This window comes from Penicillium lagena (assembly GCF_028827675.1).
Source record: "Penicillium lagena strain IBT 129212 chromosome Unknown utg000008l_segment0_segment0, whole genome shotgun sequence".
Lineage (NCBI taxonomy): Eukaryota > Fungi > Ascomycota > Eurotiomycetes > Eurotiales > Aspergillaceae > Penicillium > Penicillium lagena.
In genome coordinates this window covers 173,761-187,331 of record NW_026623229.1, presented here as the reverse complement: position 1 = coordinate 187,331, position 13,571 = coordinate 173,761, and the positions used below count along the sequence as shown (strand labels likewise).

At 52.7% G+C, this 13,571-nt stretch overlaps 6 protein-coding genes across 6 annotated transcripts; 4 read left to right on the top strand and 2 right to left on the bottom strand.

Annotated features, from left to right (window-relative positions):
- Positions 1 to 200: 200 nt before the first annotated feature.
- N7510_010609 (uncharacterized protein) lies at positions 201 to 1,872 on the bottom strand (the record flags this gene model as incomplete). The annotated part of the gene is made up of 3 exons (XM_056982534.1): positions 201 to 1,004; positions 1,136 to 1,748; positions 1,790 to 1,872. 3 exons carry the CDS (start codon positions 1,870 to 1,872, stop codon positions 201 to 203), a joined length of 1,500 nt encoding a protein of 499 aa, XP_056828028.1.
- A 757-nt stretch (positions 1,873 to 2,629) lies between these two features.
- Positions 2,630 to 4,069, bottom strand: N7510_010608 (retrograde cargo receptor ERV46; the record flags this gene model as incomplete). Its single annotated transcript, XM_056982533.1, has 3 exons — positions 2,630 to 3,572; positions 3,631 to 3,811; positions 3,877 to 4,069. The coding sequence occupies 3 exons, from the start codon at positions 4,067 to 4,069 to the stop codon at positions 2,630 to 2,632; spliced, it is 1,317 nt and encodes a 438-aa protein (XP_056828027.1).
- Positions 4,070 to 4,720: 651 nt separating this feature from the next.
- Positions 4,721 to 6,963, top strand: N7510_010607 (uncharacterized protein; the record flags this gene model as incomplete). The annotated part of the gene is made up of 4 exons (XM_056982532.1): positions 4,721 to 5,137; positions 5,333 to 6,420; positions 6,465 to 6,870; positions 6,922 to 6,963. The coding sequence occupies 4 exons, from the start codon at positions 4,721 to 4,723 to the stop codon at positions 6,961 to 6,963; spliced, it is 1,953 nt and encodes a 650-aa protein (XP_056828026.1).
- A 695-nt stretch (positions 6,964 to 7,658) lies between these two features.
- On the top strand, positions 7,659 to 8,446 carry N7510_010606 (LITAF-like zinc ribbon domain-containing protein; the record flags this gene model as incomplete). Its single annotated transcript, XM_056982531.1, has 3 exons — positions 7,659 to 7,846; positions 7,907 to 8,047; positions 8,110 to 8,446. 3 exons carry the CDS (start codon positions 7,659 to 7,661, stop codon positions 8,444 to 8,446), a joined length of 666 nt encoding a protein of 221 aa, XP_056828025.1.
- A 1,787-nt stretch (positions 8,447 to 10,233) lies between these two features.
- Positions 10,234 to 12,155, top strand: N7510_010605 (uncharacterized protein; the record flags this gene model as incomplete). The annotated part of the gene is made up of 2 exons (XM_056982530.1): positions 10,234 to 10,276; positions 10,330 to 12,155. 2 exons carry the CDS (start codon positions 10,234 to 10,236, stop codon positions 12,153 to 12,155), a joined length of 1,869 nt encoding a protein of 622 aa, XP_056828024.1.
- A 21-nt stretch (positions 12,156 to 12,176) lies between these two features.
- N7510_010604 (uncharacterized protein) lies at positions 12,177 to 12,884 on the top strand (the record flags this gene model as incomplete). The annotated part of the gene is made up of 1 exon (XM_056982529.1): positions 12,177 to 12,884. The coding sequence occupies one exon, from the start codon at positions 12,177 to 12,179 to the stop codon at positions 12,882 to 12,884; it is 708 nt and encodes a 235-aa protein (XP_056828023.1).
- Between the last annotated feature and the right edge of the window lie 687 nt (positions 12,885 to 13,571).

The window sequence follows — 13,571 nt, the reverse complement described above, 5'->3', positions numbered from 1 at the left end:
TCGCGCATCAGAACGGAGTTACAGAGTCGGTCTGGCGCGATGGTCCCTTTTGTGAAAACGCTGCTTGCCTTACATACCTCATCGGCCTTTTGCTTGTGTCCTGTGTCCCAGTTGCTTTGGATGGATCCTCGCCGATGTGAATACACTTTTATCTACAAAACATGGCTGATTGTCATTATCCTCTCAAACAAGTAATCAGATCATTGCTCATGCGTTTGGATGCGCCGAATAATCCCATCCACATCCTTCCAGATCCGCTTGCGATTCTGCAGTCCCTTCAACTGGTCCCAGTTACGAGTTATCCCAGAGTACACCTCGTACCAGTTTGTCTTTGCTCTTGGGAGTTTGATTTGACTTGGTATCGCCGGTGGCCAAGAGAGCATTTCATCGATGATTTTCCCATCGAGAATAGCATCTTGTGACCCATCTCCAAGCACGCTGAAATAATGTTTCCGTAGTTTGCATAGCATTTGCATCTCATTTGCTGTGATGGAAGTCCACAATGAAAGTGAATGGTTGTTCTCATTTTCATCCCATGCCTCCCATACCCAGGGCATTTCTTCTCGAATGAGACGGTGCCACAGGGAGATAGGGAGTTGATGAAATGCTCTTGAAGCTAGCCTTAGATTCGCAATGTCGTGAGACCCGAGGTACTCAAGAAGCAATAACCGCAAATCATGCGACAAAGAGAACAAAGGATCATTTGGATGTTCCAGGCTGCGATCTTCGTGGTGTTCTCTTTCTTGATCTATGTCAAATGCGCCGTAAGAAAGATTAAAATTTCCATCTTCTTTGATTGCCGCTAGAAGAAGAGGAACCAGATTCGGCACGTAGAGTGGATTCGCAACGAGATACTCCTGCCCGGGTTCATGGAGCCAAAACTGCTCCTGTCCAGCGATAACAGCTGCGTCGCGGGGGAATCCGTGAAAATCTTCGAAGGTACATTCTGCTTTCCGCCAGTTCATGAGACCGGTGGTGTTGACGTGCCCGAAATGAGATTGCGACTGTCGGCAAAAAATATCAAAACACCACGGATGAAAAGGCAAGGCAAATTCGCTTGAGTCCCTGGAAGGCTGTGCAACATGAGCCGCAAGACACAGGAAAGAGGATCCGAGAAGGACGGGACAGAGCTTACATCAAAAAGAATATTCTCGGACTCTGGCCTGGCAACTCCGCCTCTCACTGGAAATACTCTTCGCGGATCTTCGTCACGAGACGGCATCCCATCGCTGAGGCCAGAAAGAAAATATTCTCCTGAAAGTTCCCAGTCTTGTTCAAGTCCGTCACGCTCCCAGTTCTCACGGATCGTGTTATGGATCAAGCATTGCGCTGTTCGGCAACCTCTCATCTCTTCAAGGGTGATTCCATGGCCACTGTATGTATTTGCTTTCCCGCAAGTTGGGCCAGGAACGTGCAATAGATCTTCGGGTGTGTACATCCCTGGCACGTTGTCATGGACGGGTATAAACACATCTTGCTCTGGGCTTCCGTCGGAAACTCGAATGGGCTCCCCCGGCAGATCTTCCTGGGAAACAAACGTGGAAAGCCAATCTTGATACCACTGATCTTCGTGGTCCTGGGCATGACTGTCGCTATCCAAGTCTGTTTGTTCTTCATGCAACGGAAGGTCGATTGACTCATGGTCAGAATCATATTCGTAGGGATCATATTCATCGTCGTCGGGGGGGATATAATCCGGGTCGTGAACTGCATCATCTTCTTGGGAAAATCCGGCAAAAATAAGGAGGCTGCACCCATGACGAGCACAGTCCGTCCAGTCCACCTGTACCTCCCGGCCACTTCCCCAAGGTGAACCCGAATAGGCCCATTCTGCTGAATATGGCTCGCCAGGTTTGCGGCTGCGAGCGACATTGAAGCTCACCCCGCAAAAATGGCAGTAGAACTAGTGAGCTTCTCAGTGAAAAATTCGAGTGGTTTAATCGCGGAGAAAACAATACTTCTGAATACCCTATCGTTCTGCAGGTCAGTAGACATTGTCATCGTACTAGCTAGGGCAGGGGTGTCTTACCCATTTTGTACCGACTCTTCTTTCGCAAAGCGTCAGGGGACGATGTTGGAATGAGGTTTCTGAGGCTAATTATTATTAGAGCCTCTAATCCCAATCAACGATCTAGGCTAGTGGGCATCTACACAGCCATAACGTAACCGATACGAACCCGTGTCTCAGATTAGTATATCGCCAATTTAGCGGCATAGAAAAACATTATCTCCTTGGCCTATACTCCTGGGAACCAGTAGGCGACAGTGTCTCAAATAAGATAATGGCTTCGGACGTCGAATGTAAACCTACTTGTTATTGTCAAGGGCAGATCCCACCACATACACGAGAAAAGTCACTGCAAGATACATCTTCATTCAGTGTGAATATCTGAGTCGGTGCATAAATAAAGAACAATGTTAAAAGCAATGTAAAAGGTATTCCCAAACGCCACGAGTGTCTGCGGTCTTTCATGCCCTAGTTTCATCGTCTGGCATAGCTAACCGAATACAGGAACCCCTCGGCTCGAGGAGTCCGTCGTAGTTGTGGCCATGCTAGGGGAGGACTAGGTCCTCAGGTGTCTTTCGTCGTGCCTCTTTCTGACACCATACAATCTCTCCATCCAATGTCCTAGTTGGTATGCATCTTCTTGACGCGCATCACACCCTCGTACAGACCACGGTCCAAAGCAGCAGCGACGGTCAAGGTACCACCAATGATGGCGCAGACACCCGTCAGGAAACCGGTGAAGGTCTTGGGGCGAGCCTCGCGGTTGATAACCTTCATAGGGGAGATATCGTAATTGAAGAAGACACCAGGGATACCGCCAGAGGCGTGCATGCGTTCCTTGTGACCCTCCGCAGCGTCATCACCGCCCATCAGTGAGCGTTTGTGCGAAGTAACAGAGTACTGATGCGTTTCGATGCTGCCCTGGGCTCCGTAGGCGAGGCCATGGGTGCCAAGAGGAGCCTTGTCGTAGGCAGTGTGGATGGCAGTGGAGAAGAGAGGGTCCCAACCCAAGGGCAGGTAGGCGGTCGAGACGACCTTGACAAAATACATGAAGTTGAAAGCCGGTTGGTCTGTCTCCTGCTTCGTGTCGTCCAGCGGGTTGGTGTGGTGGTGATCAGTCCACTGCCAGCGATCCGCCAGCTCGGCAGGAAGGGCAGGACCGAAGCGGAGCTCGTGGATCATGTGCGTCATGGTGTGCTGGTCTGCCGGTGCCGAGTCGGGCGTGAAGTAGTTCTCCAGGTCGTGCGCGTGCACGTTCATGTTCGTGAAGCTGCGGCCTGGAGCAATGTGGAAGTTGCCCACCACTTTATTCACCCGCAACACACCCTCCACCCGGCATCCCTCGCGCCGCTGTGCATCGATCTTATCCGAGTAGCCCTCGCGCTGGCACTGCTCGATATTGTGGCCGTTACCAAAGGCCCATGACTTCTGTGCGTAGGCCTCGCGCACTTCCTCACATGTGCTACAGCAGCCCTGCTTGATTGCGTTTGGCGGCGGCGGCGCGCCACCGCATTCGCCGCAGTAGTCCGGGTCCAGGTGTTTGGCGATTTCTTCGCTCGAGTGCCTGGAGCGTAGAATTAATAAGAGAACCCCCAATTGATCCAAAACAGAATGCCACATACAGTTCCAGAGTCTGGATATCGAGTACCCGACCTCCTTCTGCAGCTGGGCTGAGGCGGACCTTGTTCACGCCATGCGCAACGCCTACCTGCTGCTCACCGGAGACATCCATGACATCCAGAGTCAAGAGCTCACACGGCAGTCGGGGGAAAGTCATGTTCAAATGGATCTCCATGCGCTCGCCTGTGCAGGAATCTGTCAGTGGACCCGTCATGCATGCATGATGCGTTTCGATATCGAATCCGTACCTCGAGACTTGTCAACAATGAGCTCCGGCAGCACCACTACTCGCCGGTAGTCGGCCCATTCTCCCCAGACCAGCCAGAGAACAATGAACAGCGACGCGATGGTGATGACACCTCCAGAGGTCGTGCGAATGCGAGCATCTTCGACGGTCTTGGCGAAGGCGTCCAGCCTTGTGAATCGCGATTTTGCAGGCATCTCTGCGGTCAATTGGCAAGCATAGGGCAAACTATAGGGGGATTGAGCGCAGGCAGCGTCGGCGGCAACGAGCAATCGTCTATATAAGTCCTAAGTAAAGACGGAAAGTTAGCAGGTCTATTGAACACGCAAGCGGGCCGAACTGGGGCCGGGGAGGACAACGGGGCCAAATCACGGGTACTTACCCACGCGCCGAGTATGAGCGATTCAAACTCGCAGTCCTTGCTTTGCTTTTCTTTGCTTCTGCGTCAGCGTCAGCGGTGTTGCCCGGGGGCTTGCGAGAGGAAGTAAATAGTTCCGGGTGTATTGAGAGGACAGACGACAATCGCTGATTGGTGGACCGGGGCAGTCAGTCCTGCTTAGCTAAATACATCACGTGCTGCGCGTCACTTTTTCTTTGTAGCGGCTCAAAACTAGACTTGATTGACTCAAACGCGCTCTTTGTCGTCCCTATTGGCGGCGTCGCTGCTTATCCAAGATCACTGCCTCTGCGCTACAACTGTCCTTCTTTCTCCCGCAACTGCATGCGAACTGCGATCCTTCTGTCTGTCTTGAGGCGCGCAGCGCTCTGCCCGCATCTCGACGCTTCTTTCTACCACCCACTCCCCCTCCTCCCCTTCTCGACTTTTCCCCACCTCTGGGTTGCCCAACATGCCTAGCATGAAATCGACTCGGAGCCGTGCGGGTGGCGCTGACCGGGGCGGCATCCGCAAGCGAGGTCCTACGCGGACCGACCGCGACGGTGATATGGAGATGGATGGACCTGGCCGTGGCAAAAGGACGCGAGGCGACACCGGTCGTGCGACTGGTGGTGGCCGAGCTCAGACTCGAGACAAGACCATGGATGCGATCCAGAAGGCAATTTCCAGCAGCACCAAGGAGTCGCAGGCAAACATCCGACAGTCGAAGGGTGCTGCACGAGCCAGCCTGGAGCAGTTTCGTGTGAGCGGTTGGAAACAGAGCAAGGCAGCATCCAACCGAGACGGCGGCGTCGAAAGTCTCGTCGCATTCCTCGAACGACGACTGAACGCAATCACAAAATCAGGCCCCCGCGCAAAAATCACAAAGGTATGTTTCTACGTTGCGAAGTGACGGTCACCGATACTCCAGCCTCGACGTCCCTGCGCTCCAGCGTTCTCTCGTTTTCCAAGAAGGGCCTTCCAGCAGAATGACGATCGACACTCCCTGGCATTTTCGGGCGTTTCTTCCTTTGGGTCACTGCAGCCCCAAGGTGTCTTGCACCTTGCTAACAATTCGAACTAGTCGCGGGTTGAAGGTGACTCCCTCGTGGTGTCTGTTCGCCCCGAACTCGCAGAAAGAATGCTCCGGATCAATGGCAACCAGTTTGCAGGCATCCAGATCGCTATCGAGCCACAAACTCCCAACGGATCTTTGGACCACGAGCTAGCTGCGACAACCGGCACCTCCGCTGCTACCGCAGATACCAAATCCAAAATGACAGCCATTCTGGCCAAGCGCTATTACCCAGACACCAAACTGCTGGACCTTTCGAAGCTCGGAACCGATCCGGATTTGCACGCAATGGGCATCTTCAACAGCACCTCGACCGAATCCAAGTTCTTCCCTGCCCTTATGAAAGTCTGGGAGATGGGTTTCACCAGTTCGGCGCAGCGGCGCGAAGCGGTCCAAAGTGTCAGCCTCGCAGACAACCAGCTTGCAACCATCTCCGTGGTTACAACTCTCTCTCAAACAATCCCGGACCTCAAGAACTTGGACCTCTCAAACAACAACTTCAAAGATATGCACTCGTTAATTGCATGGCGGTGGAAATTCCGAAGCCTCGAGTTCCTTGATCTGAACGGCAACCCTTTCAGCGCGGACCCGGGCTTCAAGGATACCATGCTCAAGTGGTACCCCAAACTGCGATTCCTGAACCACGTGGAGGTTCGAACGGCGGAAGACATTGCTGCTCAGAAGAAGACACCGATCCCTGTCCAAGCTCCTTACTTCCAGGACGAATCCCAAATCGGTGAGAACTTTGTGCGTGCTTTCTTCGTCGGCTATGACAACGACCGCAACGATCTCCTCAACGGCGTATATGACAGCCGCTCCACCTTCTCTCTCAACGTCAACACCCAGGCCCCCAAAGCCCAGCATACTGAAACCGCTGGCTGGGACCCTTACATCAAGAAGAGCCGCAACCTTTTGAAAATCAGCCATCTCCCCGCACGCATGTCACGTTCCTATGTTGGCGCAGACAGCATTCGCGAAATCTGGAGCACACTCCCCCCACCCGGCACCCCGACATGGCGGCTCATCCGGAGGAATGGCTCATCGAATGCCATCCGATACCTGGACTCCCCGACCCCAGTGGACAGAGCGAATCCGGCGTGGGCGGCTTACTGGTCATGGTCCATGGCAAGTATGAGGAAAGCGTCGCAAACAAAGTGGAGACCCGCAGTTTCGACCGCACCTTCATCCTCGGTCCTGGCGGCGGCGTTGGTGGTATCCGAGTGATCAGCGACATTCTGTGTCTTCGTGCCTACGGCGGCCATGAGGCGTGGAGTCCCGAGAACCAGGCCATTCCTCAGGCCATTCCTCAGGCCGCAGCTCCGGCCGCAGCGCCTGCGGCTCAGCCCCTGGTGCCCATGGCTCAACCCGGGATCCCCGACGGTTATGGTGCTCCTGGGCCCGGCAAGACCGACGTTCAGGTCCAACAAGAGCAATTGGTCGCTCAGCTTAGTGCGCGATCGCGCATGACCCTGCAATTCTCGGAGATGGCTCTGTCAAGTAACAACTGGGATTTGGAAACTGCCTGGCAAAATTTCGAGCAACTGAGGGTAAGTCTCCATCAGAGTTGATTGGTTATCTGCGATACTAACATCATATAGGCGCAAGGCGGAGTGCCCGCCGATGCCTTCCTGCCGGCATAAACATCATGTATCTCGAGCCCACCTGGACATTTTTTTTTCTGTATTCTCTTTTCCTCATGGCTGATGGTACACTGGAATCTATCTACTTGCTGAAAGTTCATCTGGAGCATGTGTGTGGTCAATAGCTTTTATTATGTTTTGCATGGCTTGGGCGAAATGGAACTGGCTTTGTTTTTGTAATCCTTGAAAATGGATCATCAAATTGTCTATTATAATCAAGCTTGGTCTTAGTAAAGTAGGTAGAAATGGATCAGTCTATGAGGACCGCGCCTAGATACTCGATCCAGACCTGAAGGATCACTCATGAAAGTAGCTTTCTGTAGCGTCCCATTTGGGACCACTATAAATAGTACACGAGATCTACTAGGGCTGAACGCCCCAGGCACAGTCCTAGCGACCAGAGCCACATCAGGCTTTACGTTCTTAGCCTTGGTATCGACAGGGGTGTGCAGGCAATGGCTATTTCGGTAGAAGATCTGACTGTCGATCACTTAATAGGTCAGACCCAGCCTATTAACGTGTTAACTCTAGTGACTAGCTAAATCGTACCCCAAATTTTAGGGGCCGTACAGACATATAAAGCAGAGATGTACCGAGAGCACTCAGCTCCCCATTCTTATTACTTCCCTACCCTCTGAACAACCACATATTAAACCAGGCAGTCAAGGAACAGAGAACATCCAGCAACAGCAACCATGGCTTCCACAGTGGAAACCCCTGAGATTACGTTGTCTGCTCCAGAGGTAACCCAGTCGGCTTCAACGACGTCCGATGCATACAACAACGAACGACCCCCCTCCTACACGAGTCCCCAGCAACCGTCCCCAGCTGCTTTGCCAGTTGCCCAGCAAGGCCAGCCCACAGAGCAAATGAAGTCGAATGTGTACGTTTAACATAGCACCAAAGTGAGGAAATTCCTGAAGGCTGACTATGTCACAATCAGGCCCACGACGATGACCTACACCCAACCACTCCAGGTAACGCCTCTCACGCGGCTTGGGGAAACGCCTGCATGGATTGATTGTCCTCACTGCCACGCAAGAACGCAAACAAGGGTCGCAGAGGAAAACTCATCGGAAACAAGGTACGTCTCCTTTCCCATTGTTATTTCCTTCTTGCTTTACCTGACAGGGGGACGATAACTAGGACGGCCTCTTTGCTATGCTGTCTCTTCTGTGGCATTATCGGTGTCTGCATTCCCAGCTTGTGCGGCTGGTGCGCAGACACAGATCACTTCTGCACTCGCTGCGGCAAGCAGGTGGCCCGTAAGCCGCATGATGGACCAGCACATGAAATGTTCCCTCCGGAGCAGCGCCAGGTTGCATCTAAGTATGCCACTGCACAGCCGGTCCCACAGCCAGTTCTACAGCCTATTGCAGAGCCAAAAGCACAGCCAGCTATAGAACCCGCTACAGAGCCAAAAGGTGCTCCGGAGGTGAGCACGCCTGCTCAGGTGGCGTCAACTCTGCCAGGGGAAAATTAGTGGGCTGAGAGTCTGACTCACTAATGGATCTTGAACACTTGCTCTGGGCTTCGTAGCGTCCATGGATTATCGATATTTCTACCATTCTTCTACCAGAATGCTTTTCAACAACGGTGTCACAACGGTGTCTTATATTTCATTCATATTCACCCATTTCTCCCCAAGACATCAAGACGGTCCTCCCCACACGCTTCTGGTGGCTCCGGCTTGGGGGCCAGGTTGAGGCTCAACCTCAAATCCCCCACGCAGCGGCTCCTGAGCCCCTGATCCCCGTCCAGAGGGCCCGAGCGTCGCATGGACAGCCTTGTCGGTTGTAAAGTCCCCTTCATACGAGCTCGACAGGGCTCGGATGCGAGTGGGAGTCACTCTTCATCACACAGCCGGTGCATTGACCTTCTCAGCTGCGCTACGGTGTGAAATCATTGGATGGTCTCGTTTGATAGAAACGCGCGGCCCTTCCCCATCTGCACACAGCCCCCTGACGGACGCGTCTCTTGTCATAAGATTGGTGGATCATCATTCTTCTTCTTTTCGTCTGTTCCTTGCTCTCCAGCTTCATTGATTTCGGTGGAATTCACGTCATTGAGATCTCTAATGTCGAGTCGCAGGACTAGCTCGGGGCAATACTGATACTATGTTGATATTATTCTCATCGCCAGCCGCCTAGCTACTTGAATCAGGAATCGCTTTATCTCATGGTCCATGATGAACCCTTATGGTAACAAATACAAGCTGCTCACTGAAAGACCCTGATCGCCTTGTATTCTTTGACTCGTAAGAGTCAAAAGTTGAGGAACGCGCTCTTGTTCAAAACCAGCCAGTCATCATATGACTTTGACGGTGTATGTATCGGTGATGCGATCGAAAGACAGAATCATCGCCGGTTTGCCATCCCCATCTCCCACCACGTAAGAAGTTGGGTTTGAAGTTCACTAGGCAGGTAACCAGATACCCGAGACCGCCACTCTGTGGGCAAACAGATGATCAACTCGACCGGCTTCTTACCCTCTGATTCCCTGAGATGATTGAAGGCCTCTACCTGCTCTTGCTGACTGACCGAGATAGGGCCACTGGGGCCGATGGCTTGATTTGTGAGTCTGTCTGTCATGAGACCCACAAGTGCAACGGCCGCCATATCGTCCTCCGAAATAGGTGCCGTCTGGCTATTTGGATATGTCATCCAAAGCTTTCCGGTCTTTTCCATCTGCGGAACCCAAAACTGCCTGCTGTTGGAAGAGAATCCACCATGTCAAAACTGTATGTTGTCGAATAACTGGCGTGGACGTGCAGAAAAGTCAGGAGCCGGCCCGTTTCGATTGACTCCCGAGACCGGCACGTCAAACCAAAGATGCCGATTCGCCGAATATGATAGGTTGCTAGCCAGTTGAGCCGACGCGTAAGATGCGGTGGCTGGCATCATGTAAGATACTCGCCTGTTCTACTATTGTAAGTCCGTAGAAGTATATGCTCGCGGAGGTGATGTAAATAGCTTCTGGGGGTATTCACGGTGCTACTTCCACCGTGTCCTAAGGCTACCTAGAGGAATGGCTAAGAGGGTCATCGATGTCGTGATGGTAAAATTTGAAGATACCATCCGATTGTTTTTGACGTGTTGTCGGAGTTCCCTAGTGAGTTAGGTCAACTCGCCCCAACGAATAGTTAATAATGCCAAGCTGGCGACACCCAGTCTCCGCCATCCTCGCTCCGCCTTGTCCGTCCCGACTTGAACGAGCGAATAATGCGTCGTCACTAATGGGATGATTGCGACTCCTGCAACCACCGGCCATATGCCGCCCGACGCGGAGCCCAGTCCCGATGCCCTGGACGCAGGTTTGAGCCCGCGCCCCCTGTTGCGCCTGCAATCGCTAACCTCTCTCCGGCAGTGGACTACGACCCGATCGACCACCTCAACGCCATTTTCGCCCATCCTTCCTCTCTATCGTCCGTCGCCCAGATCTCCAGCGCCCTTCACACATACGAAAATGAATTGGACGATGACATCGGTACGCTCGTGGAGACCCAGGTCACCTCCAACGCGGAGAGCGTGGAGCGCATCCAGACAGCCAAGGCGGACCTGTCCGAGCTGTTCAAGAAGATAGACGATGTGCGAGAACGCGCATCCAAAACGGAGCAATCCATTACGGACATGACCGCCGACATCAAGCAATTGGACAATGCGAAGCAGAACCTCACTCTGTCCATGACGGCGCTGAAGCGGCTGCAGATGTTGACGACCGCGTACGACCAGCTACAGGCTCTCAGCCGGACACGCCAGTATCGCGAGTGTGCGCAGCTGCTTCAGGCGGTCATCCAGCTGATGGCGCATTTCAAGTCATACCGATCCATCGACCAGATTGCCATCCTGAGCAAGAATGTGGCGGACATACAACGGCAATTGCTGGAGCAAGTCTGCGAGGACTTTGAGCTGGCTTTCTCCAAGAACGATGTGACTCAGAAGCGGGGGATCTTGTCGGAGGCGTGTCAGGTCGTGGACGCTCTAGGCGAGCATGCGCGGTCTCGGTTGGTAACCTGGTACTGCAACACCCAGCTACGCGAGTACCGGCAGGTCTTCCGGAATAATGAAGAGGCAGGCTCCTTGGACAACATCTCTCGCAGATACGCGTGGTTTCGGCGCATATTGAAGATCTATGACGAGGAGAATGCGGCCATCTTTCCGACCTCCTGGCGGGTCAATGAGATTCTGGCCAATGTCTTCTGTGAAGGCACGCGCGACGATTACAAGGGCATTCTCTCCAGGTCTGTGCGCAGCGGCCAAACCATTGATGTCAATCTCCTGCTCTCATGTCTGCAGGAAACACTAGACTTCGAGCATTCACTTGAACGTCGCTTTGCTCCTCCGACACGACAATCCACCGACACCTTCGCCTCAAATGAGGCTCCTGTGTTCAGTCAATCCATCTCTGAAGCCTTTGAGCCCTATCTCAGTGTCTGGGTTGAGGCTCAGGACAAGCAGCTGGCTGCACTGCTGCCCAAGTATCGACAGCAGCCCCTGAGACCCATCGATGAAGAGTTTGACTCGCACACGGTGATCCCATCATCCACTGAACTCTTCGCATTCTACAGGCATTCCTTGCAGCAATGTGCCAAGCTCTCAACAGGGAACAGTCTAGCGGAGCTGGCAAAGGTGTTCGCCAAGTATCTAGATCAGTACGCACAGCAGGTTCTTCTCAACTATATAAGTGAGCGGCCCTCGGCTCATACACCATCAAAAACGCCATCAGAGGAAGACCTTATCTCGGTTCTCAATACCGCCGACTACTGCTACACGACGTGCACCCAATTAGAAGAGAAAATCAAGGGAAGACTCGATGATACCGTCAAGCAGAGCGTGGACCTACAGAGTCAGGCCGACTCCTTCATGGGGATCGCTTCGGCTGCTGTTCGAGGCCTTGTGCGGAAGGTGGAACTTGACCTGGAATCTTGCTGGCGGGAAATGCGCAATACGCCATGGAGCAGAATGGAGGCTGTCAGTGACCAGAGCTCCTATGTGGGCGAGCTTCTTTCACGGACGAAGACAAGGGCGTCGGAGATCACACAGCTGTTGCACAAGCAGCAATATGCGAGGGCTTTCGCCGATCATCTGGTCGAGCTCATATCGAGCTTGTTCATCAGCAATGTCTTCCAGTGCAAGCCTGTCTCAGAAACGGGTGCAGAACAGGTAAATTCCTTTCCATATCGCTATTTTTAACAACTGCTTACGCACTTTCAGATGCTGCTCGACTCCTACACCCTCAAAAGCGGCCTTTCATCCCTTCTTCCCGCTCCAGCTCCAGCAGGATTCGTCAAACGCGTGAACAACAGCTTCTTCAAAATCGAAGCCCTCCTCAAGACCCTCCAGGTCCACCCCTCACCGCCGGAGGCCCTCGTACAAGCCTACCTGGTTCACATCGCGGACCGCAACAATAACAATTTCCGCAAGATCCTCGACATCAAAGGCATCCGCAACCGCCAAGAGCAAAACCACCTTGTCGAGCTATTCCAGCTCCACCGCGCATCAGACCGCTACGCCTCGAACCTGCAGCAAAGCAATCCAATCCTCACAGCCTTCCAAAGCTCCACGGCGACTACCACCGGATCTGTTTCCCAAGGTCTCAGCGCCGCTGCGTCCATGCCTACCCGGTTTGATCCCACCATGCTCGGTTCTGCCATTATCTCCGCTGCAAAGGATGGCGTAGATCGCTTTGGAAACCCGCTGAGCTCTTCCCCCGTTGGCGGCACAGCGTCTACCTCAGCTCTAATCGGCACTTCGGCAGCGTCATCTCCGGCCCCGACAGCCCCTGCCCAGCCGCCCTCGCATTCACATACCCCATCTGAAAGCACCGCTACCCTCAACGAGAACCTCAAGAACATTGGAAAGTTCTTCCGTCGAGATTTGGGTGGCTTTGGTGGTCGGTTTGGGAGGGGTGGTGAAGAGTAACCTAAAGCCTGCTTCTTCAGCTGTGTTGTAGTCAATAGATGTGAATGCTACTGCTTTCCCTGGTTGGACTATGCCCAACTACTTGCTATATTTCATGCAGAACTACAACAGCATACATATTATCATTTCAGGTGCAGCCTTATTACTTCTCCTGAAGTGAGCCATTGTTTCTATCTTCGATAACCAACTATTTCACATCCGGTCAATCGGAAGTCGAAGTTCTGGTGCTTGCTGGCGCCTATATATTAGGGTGGGATAATTGCAACATGTTTCATGATAGAGGGATGCTTTCAAGATGCCTCCATATTACGGAGCACTTAGCTTAAATTAGATCGTTGACTTGCTACCAGTCGCGCATAGATGGACATTTAGGTAGATCAGTATGTTAGGCAGTCCCATGCATGGTAGTCAACAGAAGACGTCACCCCTGCATGTCGAAGGCCGGTGGGCTTGGTTAATGGAGAACAACTTCATTTTTATCTAATCTCATGCCATCCATTTTCAAAAGTGTCTACGGGCATATGAATGAGCGAGTCTACATCGGTCATGGACTATTTGTAGAGTTACCTGCTGAGAAATAGTTAGCAATTGCTTGCAAACCAGGCATCAAGAGACAGAGAAAAATCATGGTGTGAAAGGCAAGGCGTCATCAAAAAATTAGAGTGTTGTTGTTGCGTTTTTAATCTT